Source organism: Cibotium barometz, chromosome 38 (assembly GCF_041138505.1).
Source record: "Cibotium barometz isolate CiBa-2024 chromosome 38, ASM4113850v1, whole genome shotgun sequence".
In the NCBI taxonomy this organism is placed as follows: Eukaryota; Viridiplantae; Streptophyta; class Polypodiopsida; order Cyatheales; family Cibotiaceae; genus Cibotium; species Cibotium barometz.
This window is the reverse complement of record NC_141083.1, coordinates 43,454,427-43,480,889: the sequence shown is the minus strand read 5'-3', so window position 1 is coordinate 43,480,889 and position 26,463 is coordinate 43,454,427. Positions and strand designations below refer to the sequence as shown.

General features: G+C 48.9%; 1 protein-coding gene across 3 annotated transcripts in view; it reads right to left on the bottom strand.

The window, feature by feature from the left end:
- Nucleotides 1-26,463, bottom strand: part of LOC147616752 (potassium channel KAT3-like) — a 190,067-nt gene that overhangs the window by 31,128 nt on the left and 132,476 nt on the right. For 2 of the 3 annotated variants that reach the window (XM_086777811.1, XM_086777813.1), the window contains exons 9-11: nucleotides 1,424-1,609; nucleotides 1,058-1,252; nucleotides 836-911 (exon numbers count right to left, since the gene is read on the bottom strand). In XM_086777811.1, the coding sequence (XP_086633937.1) occupies nucleotides 836-911; nucleotides 1,058-1,252; nucleotides 1,424-1,609 (457 nt within the window). The remainder of the gene's footprint in view (nucleotides 1-835; nucleotides 912-1,057; nucleotides 1,253-1,423; nucleotides 1,610-26,463) is intronic. The other variant, XM_086777812.1, reaches the window with a different exon arrangement.

The window sequence follows — 26,463 nt, the reverse complement described above, 5'->3', positions numbered from 1 at the left end:
CCCCTCCCTCAAGCATCCCAGTAACACTTTCTTTGGGATTGTTCTAAGGTAAATTAGGTCTCATAACAGATTGTGCACCTATTAACGATGGACAGAGAAACTGTTTGTTATGTTATTTGGGGCATTACTGCATTGGCCATGTACATAGGGTCATGCCTTCAGACTCACACATCTCCAGATCACCTCCATCACCGCCGCTGAGGTCCATGCAGTCCCTTGTGCACCATTGCATGGGCCATGGAGACAGGGCCAGCTCTCCTCTTCAAGGACGTAGGATAGCAAGGTTCAGGCCTTCAGACTTGCACATTTCCAGATTACCGCCATCACTGCTGCCAGTGAAGTGCAGGCAATCCCTTGGGCCACGCTGATCCCTATGGATCAGAGATGGGAGCTCGTAAGCAACATCGCAGCCTGACTCATTTGGGGGGTGTACTGCTCTTTGATTATAGAGGGTAAAATCACCCCCCCACCGTCGCCCAGCACTCTATCTGGATAAACATCATCCACTCTAGTTCTAGGAACGCCTGCAAGTTGCTTATGCAGCAGCATGCAGCCTTCCTAGCCTGGATCACTTTTCCACCCAGGATGACAGCTGCGGCTTCCGCCCCCTCCTCCAAGGATGTCGTTTGCCTTGTAGAGCGGCAAGCTATGAAGGGGGGACCTCCCCCCCCCTCCCCCCCTCCCGCCCACACACACACACACACACCAAGCTTCCCCTTAATTTTAGCATTTTCATCTCTTCAAAGAGCTGTAATCTGCTGTCGGGCAGAAGTTTCCCTTTTAACTAATTGAAGATCTTTTCTTAGGCGAAAAAAAGGTTTAGAATATGGCATACCTTGGATATTAGGGTCCCCTCCATAAAGCAAAAGAACTTCTACACACTCTAGAAACCCATTGGCTGCTGCAATATGCTGAGCTTGTTAAAAAACCCCGGGAGTAAAGTGGTTAGATGCCCAAATTTAAGGACAGCCATGAGAGCAAGCAAGAACTCAAGTACACAATCAAGTAGCATGACAGCAATTAATAACTTTGGTTGACATGCAGGGATACTACGAACCAAAGGTGTGCGTCCGCAGTAATCCGTCGTGTTTGAATCCCTTCCTCTCTCCAAAAACTGTGCCAAAAGTTGACTATTCCCTCTTGATGCCACAAAACATAGGCTCAATGTGATGCCCGTCCCAACCTCTGTCATGATTGAATCAATCTCCATAGAAAGCCTCAACACTGAGGAAATCTTTGAGTCTTTCAAAAACTGGAACAACACACCGAGAAGCTGATAAGAAGCCCTTAGATTAGAAAAGGAAAGATCTTACTGGTTCAGAACTTCATTTCTTTACTAAATATTTAAAGTCATCATTATCTCACCTAATACAACTCTTATAATGGCTGCAAAAAAATGTCAGAAGGATCATTTACAAGAAACCTGGTAAAGATTGTCAATTACAATTTGTCCATCCATAACATTGCCTTGAACTATGCCCAGAAACAAATTCCGATCAATGCGCAATAATTGACAAAGCTTTCTGCTTCTAACTGTGTAAGGCTGTGGCTTGTAACAAAGAGCTCCTATCTCTCCAAACACATCCCCTGATCTTGCAGTTCCAATCAGCTGTAGAACATACAAAACATAAAAAATAGCATAACTTTTACTTCTGATGTCAACAATGAGTAAATTGGCCAAAATATAGCTGCTAGACAATGTTCAAGCTTAATCTTTGTTGTCTCTTGGTTCCATTGTATATGCGTGTTGGTGGGTGGTCGCGCACACTTTCAATGTATATATAATATATAAGTATGGGTGTGTGTGCACTGTGTGCAAATATATAGGTATATGGGTGTACACATACACTTCTTTTTGTGAAAACCACTGTTTCATTATAAATGCAATGTACATTCATAGCAGCCCCAACATGGAGCAGCTACTACGGAAAACTAAAAACAGTGATAAAACACTTCCAACTGGGTCGTGGAAAGGTCTCCAAGAAAGTGGGCATCTTGGAGAGAGTGGAGCAAGGAGAATCTGAAAAAGGCGAAGACATCCACCGAGGCACACGCACACGCACACGCGCGCACGCACGCATATATATACTCAGTCACATGGAACAGCGTTCCAGAGTGCAGGGAATGTGGCGATGCCGGATTGCTGTCCATGGGAGCGCGAGAACGCCAATTGTAGGCCCGTCACACAAAACACGTTCCAGGAACGCCTAGGACCCGTTCCGGGAGCGCCTGGACCTTGTTCTAGGAACGGCTGGTGTGAATGCAGCGTTCGAAGCAGGCGAAATCCGTTATTTCGCCGTTTTTTGTTATTTTGGACCACTTGGCCACGTTGCTCAATAAAGAGGGCTCACCCACTTGCAGCCACCGGCCACATGTTCGAGTCTAGACACGCGCTTCACGCTAGTCTCTGGCCAGCCACACATTCGAAACGGCGCCTCACGTCTGACTCTAGCCAGCCACATTCGAAACAGTGGTTCACCTATGCTGCCAATTCTTCAATCTTGTTGTTCTTGCCCTGTATCTCCTTGCGGAGGCCTTCCAATTGTTTTTCATGTTGGTTCAGGACCCTGTCTAGCACCTTCTTTTGTTCACCCAACAACTTCTTGGTGTTGTCAACGACTATCTTGATATATGCCTCTAGCTCCTGTAGATTCATTGTGGCTATTTCCTAGAAGAATTGCAGACCACTAAGAAAGATTGGGTGGACGTGGTGAAGAAGCACAAACCCCCACAGAGCATCATACATGAGACTCTCGAGGAGGAGAAACGTAGGAAGGATAGGGCCCTCCATGTGTGAGTGCGGGGGCTTCACCCAAGGAGGATGCCACGACGCTTTGCCAGATGCTAGGAGTGAACGGGATCGCCCCCTCCCCCCTTCTTGCAGATACATGGAGGGCAGGCAAGGATATGACACGAGAGCGGCCACTAATCATTAGATTCCCTAATGCCACCAGCAGACAGGCCTTCTTAGACAGGCGGACTGCCCTCAAGGGCACATAGGTGTACATGGGAGATGATCTCACCCCAGCACAGGTGGCACACCGGCATGAGGCGAACAGTTCATGAGGTCCATAGAGCAAGCAAGTGGGCTATCTACAGAGATGGTAGGATCATTATCACTAAGAGCCGTCCCAAATAGGGACGTGGGGTCTATGAGACCAAACACCTGAGGTTGGCCGTATGTATAGTTGCAATGAAACACGTTTCATTCCATCTGAATGAAACGAAACGTTTCATTGGAATGAAACGCGTTTCTTTCATGCTGCCTCGGAAAACCTACGTTTTTCAACATTTTCTATCTAGAGAGCACGTTTTTCGAGGAAAAAAAAAGTCTACAAGCGACTCGGAAATTGATTGAAGGAGCTCCTGCCTTGCACAAATCAGCTCCTCTAGTTTACTATTTGTCATCATTCATGCATGATTGCATCTATCAGGCTTCAGTATACTTTACTGTGTATTTCAAACTTTAGTTTACTTTTTTTGTATCAGCTCAGGATTCAAACTTTTTGTGATCACTTTGAGTGCCATTATTGAGTAGTTGCCATTATTGATGATGAAATCCAGATCTTGATTCTTGATGTTGCCAGTTTATTTATGCCAATTGGTCAGTGACTGCGTTGGGTGCCCACTATAACTGGGTCACCCAGATTCTTTAGTTTTAGCTTGTAAACATGTTTTAATGTGTAAATGATGCATGTTTAATATTGTTTTGCAGGGAAGGCAACATATTTTTAACATATTATAAACCTCTATATAAATTTTGAGGCCTGTACCCCCCCTTTTTGTATGAGACGTTTTTGAAACTTCTGGAAAATGAAAGAAACGTTTATGAAACACGTTTCATGAAACGCCTGGCAACTATGGCCGTATGGAATTGCAATGGCATGCTATGGTCGAATCCAGGAGGCTTGAGCAAGATTCTCAAAGGCAGGGATGCCATTTTTTATACAGAGACTCATTAGAGCCCCGAGAGGGGCTTATCATACATAGCCAGGTATGAGTGGGAGTCAGCTTTTCGAGGCAAGACCCGAGTACGTGGCTCTAGAGGGGTAGCTGTCCTTTTTAGATCCCATCTTTGATAGATTCTCAACATCGTCCAGAAGGACGAGGATGCATGGTATCTTTGGGTGTGGCTACAGCTTAGTAGTGACAGAGTCATCCACATTGTTGTGTGTTATTTTGCACTACACCACTCCCCTTACGCCGCACAGCATGGCCAGTCACCATACTTAACCATTATATGGGGATATTATGGAGTTCTCATAGCTGGGGGAAGTCCTCCTGCTCGAGGATTTCAATGCCAGGATGGGAAGTCAGCAGGTCCCACTACTTGATCTTCATGACCCTATCAGACTACAAGAGCTAGGTATCACTAACACAGGGCTGCAGAGACCATCATAGGACCATGAGGAGATCACGGTGTATGGGAGATATTTCCTAGAGCTGGGAGCTGCACATGGTCTCGTTATCTATAGCGGGATGTCTCGATGGCCCTCCACCGACGCCCTCACCTCCTTCGCTCACTCAGGAGGTACTAGCACCGTGGACTACCTTATTGGCACACCTCCCTGACTTATCCATCCTGCTACCCCCCTTTGAAGCTGACCATGCCTATCTCTCTTTCACTCTTGCCTCCACACACTCGTCCCTCCGCCACCACCTCCCATCTCACATTACACTCATGTCCTTTTTGATCATGAGCTTGACCTTGTTTACTCCAACCACATCTACCGCCAACTCCAAGATGTGGAACCTACTATCCCCCTATCCACCCTCACATCACAACTCACCACCATACTCCACACATCCGCCACCACTTCTTTCATCTGCACACGGCGGTCTACTGCCAAGCCACCTTGCGGTTCCATGCTCTAGAACTGTTGGTATGATAACGAATGCTAGGCCACACGCTCCCGTCTTAAGCATGAGGTGCAGATTGGGCAAATCATGAAGCGCCAAGCGCAACGGATTTCTCAATGGCTCACCCAACGCAAGAAATGAGAGTTCTGCGGTCGGAAAGAGGATGAGTTATACCGACTTTTCTTAGGGCCGAACTGCAAAGAGGCCAAGAGGAAACTCCGAGAACATCACCCTCCCACTCCTATCACTTGCCCGGACACATGGCACTCCTGTGCACGCTCCCTCTATCATATCTCCCATCAGCCACCCCTACCCCCACCACTAGATTGATTCCCGTCCCACCACCTCCACCTTCTTCACAAAGGACATGGTTCTCAAGGCCATTCGTCGACTACGCAATGGGAAAGCCCAGGATCATGAGGGGCTCACTGCCGACTATATCTTGCATGCCCATGATACCCTGGCGCCCCTACTAGCCTACATGTTCAATAGAGTCCTTTGTGAAGGATTTCCACCCTCTTGGTCCACCAACACCATCACCCCCATCCTCAAGCCGGCGATCCACTTGATCCTAATACTTATAGGACGATCATGATTGGCCACACATTGGCCAAACGCTATGGATCAGTGCTAGAGGCAGAGCTCAGTTCATTTGCATAGAGCTAGGGATGCAAAGCCTTAGGATAGTGTGGCTTTCGGAGGAGCTTCTCTACTCTTGACCACATCTTCACCCTCCGTGCCATCATCGAGGAGGGTAGAGCACGACATCAGAGGATTTACTGTTGCTTTGTGGATTTCCGCAAAGCTTTTGATACTATACCTCGAGCCCGCCTCCTACACCGTCTAGGAGATGGGACTCCCATCTGACATGGTTTGGAGCATCATTGCCCTCTATGAGTCCGTCACCGGACGAGTGAGAGCTCCAGGAGGTACATCACAGGAGATTTCCAGCACTATTGGGGTGAACCAGGGCTGCCCTCTATCACCCACTCTTTTCGGGCTCTACATTGATGAGATCTCGAGCTTCATCGACGGATTAGGCAGGGCTGGTCCCACAATGGCAGGCATATTGATCCCCATACTACTTTATGCAGATGACATCGTCCTCCTCTCAGACTCAGCCAAAGGGCTTCAGAGACAGTTGGATGCCTTACAGGACTTTTGCACTTAGAGGGACCAAGGTAATGGTCTTCAATACCTCTTGCCCCTTCACATCCAGATTGAGCTTCACATATAGAAGGGATCCTACGAAGATTGTCTCATCCTATGTCTACCTTGGTGTCACTTTCAGTGGCCCGCACTTCACCATGCTTCCCGCAGCACATGCCAGAGTGACACGGGGATATGCAGCCTTGAGTTTACTTGAGTGGCAGTGCTTCTAGGCACATTTCAAGGAGCCTAGGACGAAGGGCTGACTTTTTGACACCCTCGTCACACCAGCCTTGATGTATGGAGCAGCCTTTTGGGGGCACATTTATCCGATGAGGATTGGCAGTGAGTTGAGAGGCCCCAGGTCATGATCTCCCATATGATCCATAGCAAATCATCAGTCCCACACCAAATTATCCAGACAGAGTTTGCTGCAGCCCCGATGGTAGTGGATGCACTCTTCCAGACAGTCACATACCTCCATCGCATCAATCACATGGATCTCCATAGGTACCCAAGGCTTGCTTGGAGTCCTCAAGACAGCTAGCACTTGAGGGCCACTCTGGAGTATAGTATGCACTAGTTTCTACTTGGTTCTCAGTATATGGGCTCCGCATGGACCGCCTACCCCCCCTTCAGTCCAGTTTGGACTCCCCTTTCTCCGGCTCTCTCACGAGGATACCACCGGGTTATCTGGTTAGATCTTCTCAGCCTCTACACCCATTGCACATGGATCACACCTCCGGAGCTCCCCACGAAGATGCACTTCTATAGAGATCACTTCCTCACGCTCATTGAGGATGGATTCATCCAGCACCTGGGCTACTTGAGTGTTCACATGTGCCATGGCATGCGGATTGCGATTGGCCAGATACGGGTTTCATCCCACCACCTCAAAGTGGAGACAGGTAGAGCTGAGAGCATCTTCAAAGCTGGGAAGATCATACGGAGACCTAGAGAGGAGAGGATCTGTCGATTATGCCACATAGAGGTTGAGACGGAGGAACATTACATATGCAGCTGCCTAGTATACTATGAGATCCGTGGGAGGTTTCACTGTCTATTTCGTGAGGGATTTTGTCCACTCTCTAGGATCATTGACTTCCAGGACCAGCGTTGCCTAGGTCCCTTCCTGCTTGGGCTCCGCAAACACAGGGACACCTTCTTGAGAGAGCTTCAGCCCCAGCCACCCCGCCCCCTCCCTCGCTAGCTAACCGTCACCAGTTTCTTTCGGACCCAGGAGGTGGAGGACACCGATATAGTGGATCTTGTGGACCCTCCACGAGCTGCTCCGGACCTACCTCGCCCGAGACGAGTTACCTCGGACCGAGCTTCCGCACTCCAGCGTGCTCGACGCCCCCGGCCCCTTAGCCATCGGCCACGATCACCTCATCAGCTCCAATCCAGGACATGCTCTACCGCCATCAAGCTACCTTTCCACGTGACATAGCTGAGGGAGACCTCTCGGCCATACTCATTAGCCCCATTCTTGATATTTTGGAGAGTGGTATACCATCTACTCGGAGTTGATGCTGCTCTCATGTTTCTATGTTCTTAGTATTCCATGATGAGTTTCCATGGACAGTTTTGTATCACCCCAATGAGATATGTTTTCTTTCTGTTTTATTTTCCATTCCATGATGAGATATGCCATGGAGATTATTGTATCACTTTGGTCTCATAGGCCCATTGGGTCTTTAGTACACGCTTAATATATCTTTCTCTCTCTCCATGCATATAGCTCTCTCATGATTGTATACTCCATGCATATAGCTTTGCATTCTCCTAGTAGTGGAGCTCCATCCCCTCTCCCACTCATTGTACTTATTGCACACCCAGATTCAGCTTTTTAGTTCAGTACTTTTATATTTTGTTGGGATGACAAAGGATACCCCACAGAGGTACACTGATTTGTCTCATAGGCCGAGTTCGGTCTTTTGGAAGACGTTAATCCGGATGAGACACCAGATGAGGCTAGCTCGCTTTCATTCAGACTCAGGGTACATGTTCACGCCATTCACAGCCTCAGCATCGGCGATGTATGATATCTTATATCCCTCTTATGGCACTGGATGGAGTTAGACATAGATCTGCATAGCATGCTTGTACTACCCGAGATGCATCTTTGCCTTAGCACTCCATCCACATCCCCACCCCCCTTTATATTGTTTGTACATGGGCTCCACCGATCCATGATGATTCACAGTTGTATCCAGACACATGTACACTTTTTCTTTTCATTCTTTTCCTTTTCTTTCTTTTTCTTTTCTTCCGATGACCGGAAGAACACAGTTGTATCTCTCTCTCTCTCCCTCTCCCTCTTCCTTGTCACCTCCCTCTCCCGCCTACTGCCCCGCTTGCTGACGCTTTCTCTCTCAAGAGACTAGAGAGGATGTGTTCGCAGGTTCAGTTTCAGGAACCTCAAACAAAGCTCTGGGTCTTTGAGACTTTGGTCACTTCAGCATGCTGTATGGAGTGGAGATATGGGGACCCTCAGTGGATCACCACAGTCCAGCTGGTAGCACTGATGGATGGAGACGTATGGAGAGGCCCTTGGTTTCTATGATTTCCCGGATGATTAGGGCCAAGGCCTTCGTACCACATAATATTATCCGTGCAGAGATGGCTGCCCCCCATTGGTAGTAGAGGCACTCACTCGATCACTCCCCTTCATACATAGCACTTGGGCTCTCCCTAGAGACAGATATGCTCGCTTAGCCTTGGAGTCTTCACGACAGTTGGCATCACAGGGAGACGGATCATGTTGGTATGCACAGATGACAGCTTGGTTCCAACTGCATGGCTTTAGTATGGACAGGCTACCTCCATTTCAGTACTCCCTGGATGCACCCTCCCTCTCTCTCACACGGGCAGAGATTACCAGACTTATCAAGCAGGACTTGACTTAGCTGGACACTAGGAGGACATGGATACAACCGACACATGAGCTTGGTACGAAGATGGCTTTCTATAGAGATCATCTTCTCCAGCTCACGGAGGATGGGTTTTTGATTAGACCCAGCTACATGGATACTCATCTTTCTCATGGGGTTCGGTGTGCTATTGGTCAGATGCGCACATCCTCACACCAGCTAGAGATTGAGACTGGCAGATTCAGAGGAGTACCAGTTGAGGCCAGGATTTGTAAGCTGAGCCAGATGGAGCCAGAGACAGAGTTACATTACATATGTCACTGTCCAGTATATTATGAGATACGATGCCGTTTTCATTGCCTGTTCAGAGAGGGTTTCAGACCACTTTCTAGAGTCATGAGATACCAGGATCAGAGATGCCTCGGATTATACTTGCTGGAGCTGCGTAGACATAGAGAGGGTCTCTTGAGAGGGAGGGGATCAGAGAGTGAGAAACACCTACAGAGGCAGATTACAGACTTCTTTCGACCAGAGATTGAGCAGTCAGGCCAGCAGGCATTGCAGCTAGTCCCAGAGTATAGCCGCACCAGAGGTACACTGATTGATCGGGCTATAGAGCTGGGGCGGTCCAGGCGCCCCAAGATGAGAGGCCCATTTCGACACCGGCGGAGACTACAACAGAGGATCAGGACCATACTAGCACGGCATGGGAGACGTCCAGTCAGAGTACTCACCATGGAGGACATTGAGGATATCCGCCATCGACCGATGAGAGACATCTTTGAATAGTGATGTGTATGATGATTACCTTTGTTGCTGGAGTTTTCCTCCCAGATGTTATCCATTAGGAGCTCCTAGTATCTTACTTTTCCTCATAGTTGTTTCAGTTTCAGTTAGTTGTTTAGTGGTTTTTAGCTTTTCTTACACAGACATTGTATCAGATCCACCAATTGTTGTAACCTTTTTGGTCTCATAGGTCATTATGGCCTTCTGAAGACGTTAATATATCATTTCATTTCTCTCTCTCTCTCTCTCTCTCTCTCTCTCTCTCTCTCTCTCTCTCCCTATCCTGTGTCGTCTCCCTCTCCCGCCTACTGCCCCGCTTGCTGACGCTCCCCCACTCATTGTACTTATTGCACACCCAGATTCAGCTTTTTTAGTTCAGTACTTTTTCATTTTGTTGGGATGACAGAGGATACCCCACACAGGTACACTGATTTGTCTCATAGGCCGAGTTCGGTCTTTTGGAAGACGTTAATGAAATCTTTCTTTCTCTCTCTCTCTCTATCTTTACCCTCAGGGCTATCATTGAGGAGGGCAGAGCACATGGGAGGAGGATCTACTGTGGCTTTGTGGATTTCCGCAAGGCCTTTGACACAGTGCCCAGAGCTAGACTGATGCGCAAGCTGCAAGACTTGGGGGTTCCATGTGAGCTCATTTGGGATATTATGGCACTTTATGAGACAGTAGTTGGGCAGGTGCGGACTTCAGAGGGTCTCTCCTGGCCAGTACACTCCACTATAGGGGTGAAACAAGGCTACCCGCTCTCTCCGACTCTATTTGGACTATACATTGATGAGATCTCTGATTATATTGGGACACGAGGGGACAGAGGAGCCCAGTTGGCTGGCACTTGGATACCTCTGCTCTTATATGCTGATGATATTGTGCTTATAGCAGACTCACCAGAGGGTATGCAGAGGCACTTGGATACTTTACATGCTTATGCACAGGACAGTGGGCTCTCAGTTAACCTTGGTAAGACCAAGGTTATGGTGTTTAACACTACAGCTCAGTGGGTCTGGAGATCAGCGCCTATTTTCACATATGGGCAGGAGACAGTGGAGTATGTTGACTCATACACATATCTTGGAGTGGTGTTCACTGGGCCCACATTTTCCATGAGGGGGGCAGCAGAGGCCAGATTGACTAGAGGATATGCAGCACTAGGAGGTCTAGAGAGGATGTGCTCATAGGTACAGTTTCAGGAGCCATGCACTAAGCTGTGGCTTTTTGACACGTTGGTCACATCGGCTATGCTATATGGAGTACAGATCTGGGGGCCTAGCCTAGATCGTCACAGTCGATCAGGACGCACATACGATGGATGGAGATCGATGGAGAGACCACTTGTGTCCATGATCTCCAGGATGATTCGGGCTAAGGCCTCGGTACCCCATGAGATTATCCGAGCCGAGATGGGAGCACCACCGATCGTAGTCAAGGCTCTTGCCAAATCAGTGTCCTTCATTCATAGCACCTGTGAGCTTCCCCGACGACACCGGTATGCACGACTTGCTTTAGAGTCCTCTCATCAGCTAGCCATGGAGGGAGACACTTCATGTTGGTATGCGCAGATAGCATCCTAGTTTGAGCTCCACGGGTTTAGCTTAGACAGACTTCCACCCTTCCAGTACTCTCTAGAGGCACCCTCTCTCACCTTGACACATTCTGAGATTAGTAGAGTCATCAGACAGGACCTCATTCAGTTGCCATCTGAAGACGTTAATATATCATTTCATTTCATTTCTCTCTCTCTCTCTCTCTCATATTACACCCCATTATGGTACTGGTTGGAGCTAGACACATCTGCATTGCATTCTTGTATACCCTGCGCATATAGGTTGCATACTGAGCCTCTAGCAGTAGTGCTCCATCCATCACACCCCCCCACTAGCTCAGTACTTTCATAGTTTATTTCATGTTCATTTTGTCCTTTTTTTTTTGGACATCCAGAAGACATTGACAGTTGTACATTGATTTGTCTCATAGGTCGAGTTCGGCCTCTAGTAGACGTTAATACAACTTTCTTTCTTTCTTTCTCTCTCTCTCTCTCTTGATGGATATCATCAGAGTGGACACAGAGAGGACATGGACTAGCCCCCTTGAGCCCTTAGGCATGAAAATGGCTCATTACAAGAGCCATTTTCTACACCTCTCACCAGATGATTTTATCACCTGCCCGGCGTACATGGATGTACACCTCTCACCTGGGATACGTTGTGCCATTGGACAGATCCGGACCTCATCACACTAGCTGCGGATTGAGACAGGGCGATATGTGCATCAGATCTTGGATGACCGGATTTGTCAGCTATGCTACCAAGAGGTAGAGACACAGGAACACTACATTTGCCGATGTACAGTCTATTATGAGATCCCAGGGAGATATCACTACCTCTTCCGAGAGGGTTTTGGGCTGTTACGCAGGGTCATAGAGTTTGAGGATCAGAGATGCCTGGGATTGTTTTTACTTGAGCTTAGGAGACATACAGAGACCCTCTTGGCAGACAGGAGGCCAAGCCATGATGTACCTAGACATGGGACCCTGACGGATTTCTTCGGCACCAGCACCAGCAACCTAGCCCACACACCTCCTGATATCTCCTCCATTGGGCCATCAGGGCACCGACCACGCTCCCAGGGAGTCACCACTGATAGAGCAGTTATCTTATGTCGTGCTCGTCGGCCACGCCCACCAGGATCCCGACCACGGCATCCTCACCATCGCCAGATCAGAGCCATTATTGCTCGGCATCGAAGGCGCCTACCTCGCTTCTACGACCTCTCCATTCTAAACAGCTCCATGGCGGAGATACTTGATCTAAGGAGAGGGCAGCACTTCAATTGATCAGCATACATTGATCTACCTGATATACATTTTTCAGTATTTTCCAGTATTTTCTACTCAGTATCATCTTGAAGTCTTACAGTTCTGTTCTTATAACTGCTGGGTTTATACATCGACCGCGGTACATGGATGTATACATGCCACACACCTCTCGTGTTGCTATTGGACAGCTACGAGTCTCATCACATCAGCTAGAGATAGAGGCTGGGAGAGCGGCACGGGTTCCCAGAGCTGAGCGGATATGCAGATTGTGCCGCGAGGAGGTGGAGACTGAGGATCACTTTGTATGTAGATGTAGAGCCCACCAGGGGGTCAGAGATAGATATGCAGGATTGTTTGAGGAGCACTCTTCACTACATCAGTTGATGGAGGCCTCGGACCAGCGACAGCTTGGCAGACTACTACTAGAGCTTCATAGTTCTCGAGAGAGACTCCTCCAGACACCTGCTCCCACTAGGGGTGGGAGACAGTCCCAGCTCACAGATTTCTTCCAGAGAGCTATGCTAGTGCCAGCTGATGTACCACGTGGGGTGACCGCACAGAGAGCAGAGGAATTGAGAGCCAGGAGGAGACCTAGATAGACTGGACATAGAGCACCCCGACTCCGTCACCGAGAGATAGCAGCTATCCGAATGAGACACCAGATGGAGACACAGGAGAGGCTAGCTCGCTTTCATTCAGACTCAGGGTACATGTTCACACCATTCACAGCCTCAGCATCAGCGATGTATGATATCTTATATCCCTCTTATGGCACTCGATGGAGTTAGACATAGATCTGCATAGCATGCTTGTACTACCCCTTCAGCATATAGAGATGCATCTTGCCTTAGCACTCCATCCACATCCCCACCCACCCTTATATTGTTTGTATATGGGCTCCACCGATCCATGATGACTCACAGTTGTATCCAGACACATGCACACTTTTTCCGAATAGCGCCATCTGGCCTATGAGACACGGAGGAAACAACATGAAGACACATAGCAATCTCGAACTGTAATGGAGTCCTATGGACACATCCAGGGAGACTTGAGGAGGTGATGGAGGGCCGGGATATCATCTTGATGACAGAGACACATGAGAGCCCAGAGAGGGGCTTACCACGGATTGAGGGTTATCAGTGGGAGTCAGCTCACCGACAGGGGATGAGACAGGCCACCTCCCGAGGTTCAGGAGGTATTGCAGTGCTTTTCAGACATGGGTTACATGAGCATGTTCGAGTCGTAGCACGAGACTCGGAGGCGAGATACATGTGGATTAGCTTACGCCTCTCGGAGACCAGATGGATTTATATCGCCCTTTGCTACTTTCCTCCGAAGGGGTCGCGGTTTGCCACCACCGAGGAGCCGGGTGGAGGAGAGGCTAGTGAGTCTCCATACTCTGTCTTATCTGAGGAGATCTTACACTATTCGACACTGGGAGAAGTCTTCTTGATGGGGGACTTCAATGCACGGACTCAGAGCAGACAGTGCGAGATCTATGACTTTGAGGATCCCTTGAGACTAGAGCCGCTAGCTACAGAGGATACAGGGACCACTCGGATCTCCGCTGATGGAGGAGCTGACAGCACTGGATATGGGCAACATTTGCTGGAGCTTGGGGCCCGACACCATCTCGTTATTTATAACGGGATGACTCAGTGGCCAGATTCAGGTGGGTTGACTTGCTTTCCAGTGGGAGGCGGCAGTAGTACATTGGATTATGTGATGGGATCCCGGGAGGCAGCAGATATGGTGTCTCACTTCACCGTACCACCATGCCCCATTGGGGCGGATCATATATACCTATCCCTCACTTTCAGGAGCTTACTGGAGACCCACCCACCCATCATACAGCCACCACGCACTATTTTTCACTTCACTCAGGACCTAGCCGAGGTGTACGACTATCATGTTCATGATCAGCTATTTGCCTTAGATCCATCGGCACCCATGGCCATGCTCACCTCCCAGCTCTCACATGTACTGCACTCCGCAGCCGCGAGGAGTTTTCCATACCACATACAGACAGGACGGCCACCTACATCTGGGAGCATGCCCCAGAACCGATGGTATGATGATGAGTGCAGAAACCTTTACCGCAGTCTCCAAGTGCAGAGGGCTCGCGGGGAGATCACCCAGAGGCAGGCAGGCAGGAGGATGCATACTCTCACTCGCCGTAAGTGGCGAGCTTATGAGGAGGCTCAGTACTGGGACACATATCACATGCTCATGAGCAGAGATGCTGCTGCTGCTTGGAGGAGACTCAGAGAGCCCCGTCCTCCCACACCTATTGCCGATCCTCAGACCTGGCAGACATGTGCAGAGAGACTTTATGATGTGCCTGCACAGCCCCCTATACCACAGCCCACAGAGCCATGCTCCACAGTCTCCACCTTCTTCACCCCACCTATGGTTAGGAGGGCCATATGCCGACTTCAACATGGACGGGCGACAGATCATACAGGATTACACGGAGAGCATCTCATCTATGCTATTGATACATTGGCACCATTTCTTGCTCATCTCTTCAACAGAGCTCTGTCAGAGGGGTTTCCGGCTGAGTGGACGATGCACACTATTGTGCCGATCCATAAAGCGGGAGATGTACTAGACCCCGGGAACTACAGGACCATCATGATTGGCCATATATTGGCCAAACTATACGGGGCAATTTTGGAGGCAGAGCTGAGCACTCATGCAGAGGTTGGGGGATTGAGAGCAGCAGGCCAGGCAAGCTTTTGTCGAGCCCTCTCGACCATCGACCACATTTTTACATTGAGGTGCCTGATTGATCAGGCCAAGGCACGGAGGCAACGGCTCTATTGTTGCTTTGTGGATTTCCGCAAGGCATTTGATACTGTGCCCAGAGAGCACCTCTTTCGGCGACTACAGACACTAGGCATACCTTCAGACATGATGTGGGGCATATACAGGCTATATGAGCAGGTCTTTGGGAGAGTCCGATGCCCAAGAGGCTTGTCCGACACAGTTGCTAGCACCATTGGTGTGAAGCAGGGGTGCCCGCTCTCCCCCACGCTCTTTGGGCTCTATATTGATGAGGTGGTCGATTACATCACACAGGGAGGAGGCTCTGGGATTGAGCTGTTAGGTATTACTATCCATGTTATGCTTTATGCTGATGACATCGTCTTGGTATCCGACACGCAGGTTGGGCTTCAAAGACACCTTGTGGCTCTTGATGACTTTTGCGCACAGCAGGGGCTCACAGTGAACCTTGGGAAAACCAAGGTTATGATCTTCCACACTTCACCCGCAGTCAGGAGCCACACTACTCTCACATTAGCAGGCGGGCGGTCGGGTCGAGGTGGTCAGCTCTTATGTTTACCTTGGCATCACATTTACTAGCTCAGCTGGACGCTTCTCCATGGCTCAGGCAGTCCGAGACAGAGTGACCCGGGGGTATGCAGCTCTTGCTGGCCTTGAGCGTCAGTGTCATCAGGCACATTTTCAGGAACCCCGCACGAAGGGGTGGCTCTTTGATACATTAGTGACACCAGCCTTGATGTATGCAGCAGCGGTTTGGGCACTAGGGCTTGCAGCCTCCACATGGGTACAGCTGGAGAGACCACAGATCTTGATGCTCTCGAGCATAGTAACAAGAAACGGCGTTTCCGCCCCCTGGAAACGGTTCGGGCGTTTCCGGAAACGGCAGGCCGGCGGAAACGCCGTTTCCGTACATTATTTTTTTTTCAGGTTTAACGCGGGGGGCCGCGTGCGTTTTTTCCATTTCGCTCTCCTTTCCTGCGCTTCTTCGAACCCTGCGCCTATCACCACAAGGGCCCAAGGCTCAAGGCCAAGGCCCTAAGGCTCAAGCCTTTGCCCCCAGTGCCCCCCACAAGGCCCCAAGGCCTGTACTCTGCAGCAGCCTGCTCTCCAGTCTCACAGGTGGCTGCCGGGCAGCCCATTCTTCAAGGCTTCAAGGGCCAAGGCTCAAGCCCAGCTTCCAAGCCTCCAAGGGCAAGTGTTCTCGAGGGCAAGTGCTTTCAACTTCAAGTCTCACTATGCCTACAGATCCCTATTGGCAATGTCCACTTGAGTCTTTGATGTGTCTTGTTTGAGGTCTCTATGCATGTTTTTTGCAGCTCTTGACATAAGTTTATTTAATAGGATGTCTCTATGCATGTTTTTTACATGTCTAAAATAAATTCAAAAGAAACTCCGTTTCTTGCCGTTTCCGACCTCGCGGAAACTCGGAAACACCGTTTCCAACCCGGTCCGAACCGACCGTTTCTACCGGTCCAGGTTACTATGCTCTCGAGGATGATACGCAGCAAACCATCCGTCCCGCTTGACATTGTTCGAGCTGAGTTTGCTGCACCACCTATGGCAGTGGAGGCATTGTTCCAGACGATCTCCTTTGTATACAGGATGAGGGAGATGCCCACGGAGAGATTATCCCGCCGAGCTTTTGAGGCATCCAGACAGCTGGCCGAGGCTGGACACACTGGATCTTGGTATGCACAGATGCTACAGTGGTTCTCACATCATGGGATAGACATTGAGCGGTTGCCACCTTTTCAGTATGATCAGTCTGCTCCACGGGGTTACCTCTCTCTCAATGAGAGGAACAGAGTGATGAGACAGGACATATGGCAGCACTACATACACGAGACATGGACAGCACCAAAGAGCCCACTACCACCGAAGATGCTGTATTACAGAGACCACTTTATGAGCATCTCAGGGGATTGGTTTATACATCGACCGCGGTACATGGATGTATACATGCCACACAGCTCTCGTGTTGCTATTGGACAGCTACGAGTCTCATCACATCAGCTAGAGATAGAGGCTGGGAGAGCGGCACGGGTTCCCAAAGCTGAGCGGATATGCAAATTGTGCCGCGAGGAGGTGGAGACTGAGGATCACTTTGTATGTAGATGTAGAGCCCACCAGGGGGTCAGAGATAGATATGCAGGATTGTTTGAGGAGCACTCTTCACTATATCAGTTGATGGAGGCCTCGGACCAGCGACAATTTGGCAGACTACTACTAGAGCTTCATAGTTCTCGAGAGAGACTCCTCCAGACACCTGCTCCCACTAGGGGTGGGAGACAGTCCCAGCTCACAGATTTCTTCCAGAGAGCTATGCCAGTGCCAGCTGATGTACCACGTGGGGTGACCGCACAGAGAGCAGAGGAATTGAGAGCCAGGAGGAGACCTAGACAGACTGGACATAGAGCACCCCGACTCCGTCACCGAGAGATAGCAGCTATCCGAATGAGACACCAGATGGAGACACAAGAGAGGCTAGCTCGCTTTCATTCAGACTCAAGGTACATGTTCACGCCATTCACAGCCTCAGCATCGGCGATGTATGATATCTTATATCCCTCTTATGGCACTGGATGGAGTTAGACATAGATTTGCATAGCATGCTTGTACTACCCCTTCAGCATATAGAGATGCATCTTGCCTTAGCACTCCATCCACATCCCCACCCCCCCTTATATTGTTTGTATATGGGCTCCACCGATCCATGATGACTCACAGTTGTATCCAGACACATGCACACTTTTTCTTTTCTTTCTTTTCTTCCGATGACCGGAAGAACACAGTTGTATTATTTTTTGTCTCATAGGCCGACTTTGGCCTCTCGTAGATGTTAATATATCTTTCTTTCTTTCTCTCTCTCTCTCTCTCTCTCTCTCTCTCTCTCTCTCTCTCTCTCTCAAGCGAGCCCTCATCCTACAGTTTGCAGGAGAGACGGAAAGGGTCACCTTCATGAGGAAGAGGGTCATACTACGAGGCTTAGAGGGAGCTCCTATGTTCTTGGATGATGATCTCACGAGGATGCAGCTAGAGCATAGGAGAGCTTGCATGCCACGAGTCTTACACGCGAGGAGAGAAGGCAAGAAGGCCTTCTATCGACATGGTCGGGTAATCATTGATGGCCGGCCCATGGATTAGCGGTTTGGGGCCTATGGGACACAGACCAGGCCACTGACAGAGATACACATGGCAGTATGGAACTGTAATGGTTCACTATGGGTGCAGCCTGGACGAGTGGAGCATGTTATGGTGGGGAGAGACATCATACTTCTGACAGAGACACATCAGAGCCCAGAGAGAGGGCTACCTCGAGTAGAGGGATTCCAGTGGGAGTCAGCATACAGGAGGACCACATGCCAGGGTACTTTGAGAGGGTCGGGGAGTAGCAGTTCTATTCAAACGGGAGCTACAGGGGAGACTGAGAGTGGTAGCACAGGATCCAGAGGCCACATACATGTGGATCAGCTTACAGCTCTCACAGGACAGGGTTATATACATAGCCCTATGTTACTTTCCTCCATCAGGATCCTCCTATGTCATTACAGAGGACATGCCACAGGAGGAGGAGACAGGAGCCTCGCCATACACTTGTCTGTCAGAGGAGATTATGCATTATTCTACACTAGGGGAAGTATTTCTTACGGGTGACTTCAATGCCCACACACAGAGCAGACAGTGTGAGGTGTATGACTATGATGACATGGAGATCCTCCACCCTGTGGATCCAGAAGAGATAGGGGCTAGTCGGGCATCAGAGGACACTGGACCAGACAGAGGACATTATGGGGACCACTTACTAGAGTTGGGAGCCAAGCATCGTCTCGTAATTTATAACGGGATGCTACAGTGGCCGGGATCAGGAGGGCTGACATGCTTCCCACATGGGGGTCATACACGGACTGGAGGCACGGTGGTGGACTACATTATGGGATCTTTGGAGGCGTCACACCTTGTCACCTCATTCTCCATCCCACCTCGTCCTATTGGGGCAAATCATACATACTTGGCATTTTCATTAGCCGGATCACCAGTATCACCAGTCCCCCACATACCAACGCCACACACTACCATCTACTTCACACATGACATGGCAGACATATACACTGGCAGAGTAGAGGATGGGCTCCTACTCATGGATCCCCTGGCACCTATGGATACCATTACAGCCCAGCTGGCATCACTCCTACACACGGCTGCATTACAGAGCTTACCACATCGTGTCAACTCAGGAGAGCCTGCGAGATCTGGGACTATGCCCCAGAACAGATGGTATGATGACGAGTGTAGAGCCCTATACTCACGGCTCCGCATACAGAGAGCCTTGGGAGCCATCACAGAGCAGGAGTCAAGGAGAGAGATGAGGAGACTTACTCGCCGCAAAAGGCGGGCCTTCGTAGAGATACAGGAGCTAGAGATCTTTCATTTCTTCATGAGTAGAGATAGCCCTATCTCATGGCGGCACTTCAGAGAGCCCCGGACACCGACACCCATTGCAGACCCACAGACATGGCACACATATGCAAAGGGCCTATACCACGCCCCACATCAGCCACCTATACCTCAGCCACAGCAGCCACCTATACCTCAGCCTCGACCTACCACAGCTAGCTTCTTTACCCACTCGATGGTAAAGGAAGCTATCCGCCACCTATAGCATGGACGGGCCACCGACCATATGGGCCTACAGGGTGAGCATCTCATATATGCAGTAAATTCTTTGGCTCCTTTTCTTGCACACCTGTTTAACACGGCACTAGCAGAGGGTTTGAGTGGACGATGCACACCATTGTGCCGATCCACAAAACAGGGGATATGCTCGATCCGAGCAACTACAAGACGGTTATGGTTGGCCACGTGTTGGCCAAACTCTATGGTGCAGTGTTGGAGCAAGAGCTTAGCTTATATGCTGAGTGAGCAGGTTTACGCTCATCAGGGCAAGCAGGCTTCAGGAGAGCTTTCTCTACCACTGACCATGTATTCACTTTGAGATGTATGATTGATCAGGCCGAAGTGAGGAAGAGAAAGCTCTATTGCTGCTTTGTGGATTTCCGCAAGGCATTTGACACACTACCACGAGAGAGGCTCTTTCAGTGCCTGCAGTCTCTTGGCATACCAGCAGATATGACATGGGGCATCTATGCATTATATGAGCAGGTTTTTTGGGCGAGTCAGATGCCCAGGAGGTATGTCCGAGACTATTGCTAGCACCATTGGTGTGAAGCAAGGATGCCCACTTTCCCCCACGCTATTTGGGTTATACATCGATGAGGTGGCTGACTTCATTACACGGGGAGGCGGAGATGGAGTTGATCTAGCAGGTACCTCAGTACATATTATGCTTTATGCTGATGATATTGTATTAGTGTCTGAGTCTCCAGGAGGTCTACAGCAGCATCTACATGCACTCGATGATTTCTGCACACAGAGGGGTCTTACTATGAACCTTGGGAAAACCAAGGTTATGGTCTTTCATACATTGAGACAGGGTAGGAGTCAGCTGACATTCACTCTCGCAGGATGCCAGGTGGAGGTGGTGACATCATACGTGTACCTAGGGGTTACCTTCTCTGCAGCAGCCACGCTCTTCACCATGGGTTCAGCATCCAGAGCCAGATTGACACGGGGATATGCAACATTGGCTATGCTAGAGAGACAATGCCACCAGGCGCATTTTTAGGAGCCCCGGATGAAAGGGTGGCTATTTGACACATTAGTCACACCGGCACTGATGTATGGAGCAGCGGTATGGGCGCCAGGACTTGCTACCCATTGGTGGACACAGATAGAGAGACCACATGCCCTCATGATGGCATGCATGATACGCAGCAAACCGTCAGTACCTCATGACATTATCCGAGCAGAGTTTGCTGCACCTCCTATGATGGTAGAGGACATATTCCAGACTATATGCCTGCTAGACAGATTCAGAGAGATGCCACAAGACAGATTGTCATACAGAGCTTTTGAGGCATCTAGACAGCTGGCTGAGGCAGGAGACAGAGGATCATGGTATGCACAGGTCACACATTGGTTCTCACAGCATGGCCTAGACATGGATCATCTACCACCATTCCAGTATGACAGGGATGCACCACATACCCGTCTCTCTCATAGTGAGAGGAACAGAGTATTGAGACAGGATCTATGGCAGCTCTATACACGAGAGACATGGATATCACCTACACAGCCTCTTCCACCGAAGATGCTATACTACAGAGATCACTTCATGAGTATCACTGATGATGGATTTATAGAGAGGCCTAGATACATGGAGGGCTTTTTACCACACGGCTCCCGAGTAGCTATTGGTCAGCTTAGAGTCTCATCACATCGATTGGAGATCGAGATTGGCAGAGTGGCACGGATCCCCCGAGAGGAGAGGGTATGCAGATTGTGCAGAGAGGAGGTGGAGAGTGAGGAGCATTATGTATGCACATGCAGAGCATATACAGCCATTAGAGAGAGATATCCCATTTTATTCAGAGAGCCACATTCCCTACGCCAGATCTTTGAGGCAGCAGACCAGCGCATACTGAGGAGATTCATTCTAGACATACAGCGTCACAGAGAGACATCATTACACGCTCAGACAGCTCCAGAGGGGGGACGACAGACACAGATTACTACATTTTTTCAGAGATCCACCCCACTCCTAGCCCCTACACAGCAGGGAATCACTCTCCAGAGAGCAGAGACACTCAGAGCCCGTAGGAGACAGAGGACACGTGGCTTTCGGACACCATGCCTATACCAGAGAGAGATGACAGAGATCAGAGCTTAGTTTCACAGAGAGGGTGCGGAGCGACTGGCTCGCTTCACAGCAGACCCAGGCATGTTCTTCAGGGAGCTGTGGACACCCCCTTCATTGATGTATACCGTTCTATACCCACAGTATGGTACAAGATGGAGCTAGCTAGGTTGCATATCATGATTGTATACTCCATGCATATAGCTTTGCGTTCTCCTAGTAGTAGAGCTCCATCACCTCCCCCACTCATTGTACTTATTGCACACCCAGATTCAGCTTTTTTAGTTCAGTACTTTTTCATTTTGTTGGGATGACAAAGGATATCCCACACAGGTACACTGATTTGTCTCATAGGCCGAGTTCGGTCTTTTGGAAGACGTTAATAAAATATTTCTTTCTTTCTTTCTTTCTTTCTTTCTCTCTCAGGATATGCCAGCTTTGTCACACAGAGCCCAAGACAGAGGATCATTACATATGCCGATGCCCTATATACTATGAGATTCGGGGGAGGTTCCACTGCCTCTTCCGAGTTGGGTTCGGACCACTTTCTAGGATCATTTACTTCCCGGATCAGAGATGCTTGGGACTTTTTCTTCTAGAGCTCCGTAGACATAGGGAGTCCTTAGTGAGATCTAGATTAGGTGTACTTGCTCAGCACAGAGAGCTCTCACCGACTTCTTTCATACCAGCACTCTGAGGGCGGATCCACTCATCATACCTAGACCACAGGCTAGTGAATGAGCTCGGCCGAGAGGTGTGACACTTGACAGAGCCATTGAGTTATGCAGAGCTCGACGCCCAGACCCCATGGCCCTTGCCCACGGCCATGCCACCACAAGAGGATCCGGGCCATCATCTCCCATCATCGCAGGACCTCACGCCAGCTCAGTTTTACCACCTTGAGCACCATGTCATAGTGGCCCATGAGGGATGTATTAGGGTGATATGAGAGCTCTCTGCTCATGTATCTAGATCAGATTTTAAAGTTCTAGATTTTTGTTATCTTTCTTTATTACTATTTTGTACCCACGATGATGTACCTCATGGATATGATGTAACCTTTTGGTCTCATAGGTCATTTTGGCCTTTTGAAGACTTAATACAACTTTCTTTCTTTCTTTCTCTCTCTCTCTCTCTTTCTCTCTCTGTCTGTGTGTGTTTGCAATTTTTCCCCTTTTTCTAAACAGTTTCTTTGTTATAGATCCAATACAAACTTTCAAGCGTGGTGATATAAAGAGAAGGCAAGTTCTCATTGGAGATTCAAATTTCAGATGCTTCCCTTTTACACTATGAAAATCTTGATTTGTAGCTATTTGCAGACACTTTTCATGAAGGCTTTACTGAAATCAAGAAAGTTTGGGAGACTCTTGCACCTCAATTCTGTGTCAAAATCCCTGGACATGTAATGCTTGATCGTGTGATGAATCTGGCTCAAAAGATAGTTCTTAATTTCCTTGCGAAAATGCTAGATCCAGCAAATGTTGTATAATGGCTTAAAGTGTTGCGGTTGTTTTGTAGCTGGTGTGTATAAGCCGACTGTGGCTTTTACATGGCAAAATGTGCTTCAAAGCATAAGAGCGTGTGATTTATGGTCCATGGAAGCACCTAATGCCTACTCAAAAAGGATATACCTTCCATCACAATGCAGTAAATGACTATTGGGCTAGATTGGATCGATGGTATATGTTAAATTAAGATAACTTTGATGCCTTTACTTGCACTATGTCCATAGACTTCTCTATGCAAATTTTGGATCATTCTCCTTATATGGATGACTTTGTATTTTGGCATGACTATGCATGATGTACGTTTGCCTCACAAGAAACTACTTATAGTTAATAACAGTTACCTAACACATCAACAATTCAAAAGTTTGGTGGAAGCTGAATTTCGGCTTATAAAGTTTCAAATGTAGATAGATGTAGACCTGGCGTGGTACACATTTGGAATCAGACTTCAGGATGTCATTCAAAAATACGGAAAATGCTATACGGGCATAGAAAGAAAGATTTTATTAACGTCTTCCAAAAGACCGAACTCGGCCTATGAGACAAATCGGAGTACCTGTATGGGGTATCCTCTGTCATCCCAACAAAATGAAAAAGTACTGAATAAAAAAACTGAATCTGGGTGTGCAGGGGATGGAGCTCTACTACTAGGAGAATGCAAAGCTATATGCCTGGAGTATACAATCATGATATGCAACCTAGCTAGCTCAATCCTGTACCATACTGGGGGTATAAAATGGTATACATCAGTGAAGGGGGTGTCCACAGCTCCCTGAAGAACATGCCTGGGTGTGCTCTGAAGCAAGCCACCCTCTCTGTGAAACTGAGCTCTGATCTCTGTCATCTCTCTCTGGTATAGGCGTGGTGTCCGAAAGCCAGGTGTCCTCTGTCTCCTGCGGGCTCTAAGTGTCTCTGCTCTCTGGAGAGTAATTCCCTGCCGTGTAGGGGCTGGGAGGGGTATGGATCTCTGAAAAAATGTAGTAATCTGTGTCTGTCGCCCCCCCTCTGGAGCTGTCTGAGCCTGTAATAATGTCTCTCTGTGGCGCTGTATGTCTAGAATGAATCTCCCCAGTATGCGCTGGTCTGCTGCCTCAAAGATCTGGTGTAGGGAATGTGGCTCTCTGAATAAAATGGGATATCTCTCTCTGATGGCTGTATATGCTCTGCATCTGCATACATAATGCTCCTCACTCTCCACCTCCTCTTTGCACAATCTGCATACCCTCTCCTCTCGGGGGATCCGTGCTGCTCTGCCAGTCTCAATCTCCAATCAGTGTGATGAAACTCTGAGCTGACCAATAGCCGCTCGGGAGCCGTGTGGTAAAAAGCCCTCCATGTATCTAGGCCTCTCTATAAATCCATCATCAGTGATACTCATGAAGTGATCTCTGTAGTATAGCATCTTCAGTGGAAGAGGCTGTGTAGGCGATATCCATGTCTCTCGTGTATAGAGCTGCCATAGATCCTGTCTCAATACTCTGTTCCTCTCACTATGAGAGAGACGGATATGTGGTGCATCCCTGTCATACTGGAATGGTGGTAGATGATCCATGTCTAGGCCATGCTGTGAGAACCAATGTGTGACCTGTGCATACCATGATCCTCTGTCTCCTGCCTCAGCCAACTGTCTAGATGCCTGAAAAACTCTGTATGATAATCTGTCCTGTGGCATCTCTCTGAATCTGTCTAGCAGGCATATAGTCTGGAATATGGCCTCTACCATCATAGGAGGCGCAACAAACTCTGCTCGGATAATGTCATGAGGTACTGACGGTTTGCTGCGTATCATGCGTGCCATCATGAGGGCCTGTGGTCTCTCTATTTGTGTCCACCAATGGGTAGCAAGGCCTGGCGCCCATACTGCTGCTCCATACATCAATGCCGGTGTGACTAATGTGTCAAATAGCCACCCCTTCGTCCGGGGCTCCTGAAAATGCGCCTGGTGGCACTATCTCTCTAGCATAGCCAATGCTGCATATCCCCGTGTCAATCTAGCTCTGGCTGCTGAACCCATGGTAAAGCGTGTGGCTGCTGCAGAGAAGGTAACCCCTAGGTACACGTATGATGTCACCACCTCCACCTGGCATCCTGCGAGAGTGAATGTCAGCTGACTCCTGCCCTGTCTCGATGTATGAAAGATCATAACCTTGGTTTTCCCAAGGTTCACAGTAAGACCCCTCTGTGTGCAGAAATCATCGAGTGCATGTAGATGCTGCTGTAGACCACCTGGGGACTCAGACACTAATACAATATCATCAGCATAGAGCATAATATGTACTGAGGTACCTGCTAAATCTCCGCCTCCCCGTGTAATGAAGTCAGCCACCTCATCAATGTATAACCCAAATAGCATGGGGGAAAGTGGGCATCCTTGCTTCACACCAATGGTGCTAGCAATAGTCTGGGACATACCTCCTGGACATCTGACTCGCCCAAAAACCTGCTCATATAATGCATAGATGCCCCATGTCATATCTGCCGGTATGCCAAGAGACTGCAGGCGCTGAAAGAGCCTCTCTCGTGGTACTGTGTCAAATGCCTTGCGGAAATCCACAAAGCAGCAATAGAGCTTTCTCTTCCTCACTCTGGCCTGATCAATCATACATCTCAAAGTGAATACATGGTCAGTGGTAGAGAAAGCTCTCCTGAAGCCTGCCTGCCCTGATGAGCGTAAACCTGCTCGCTCAGCATATAAGCTAAGCTCTTGCTCCAGCACTGCACCATAGAGTTTGGCCAGCACGTGGCCAACCGTAACCGTCCTATAGTTGCTCGGATCGAGCATATCCCCTGTTTTGTGAATCGGCACAATGGTGTGCATCGTCCACTCCGCAGGCAAACCCTCTGCTAGTGCCCTGTTAAACAGGTGTGCAAGAAAAGGAGCTAAAGAATCTACTGCATATATGAGATGCTCACCCT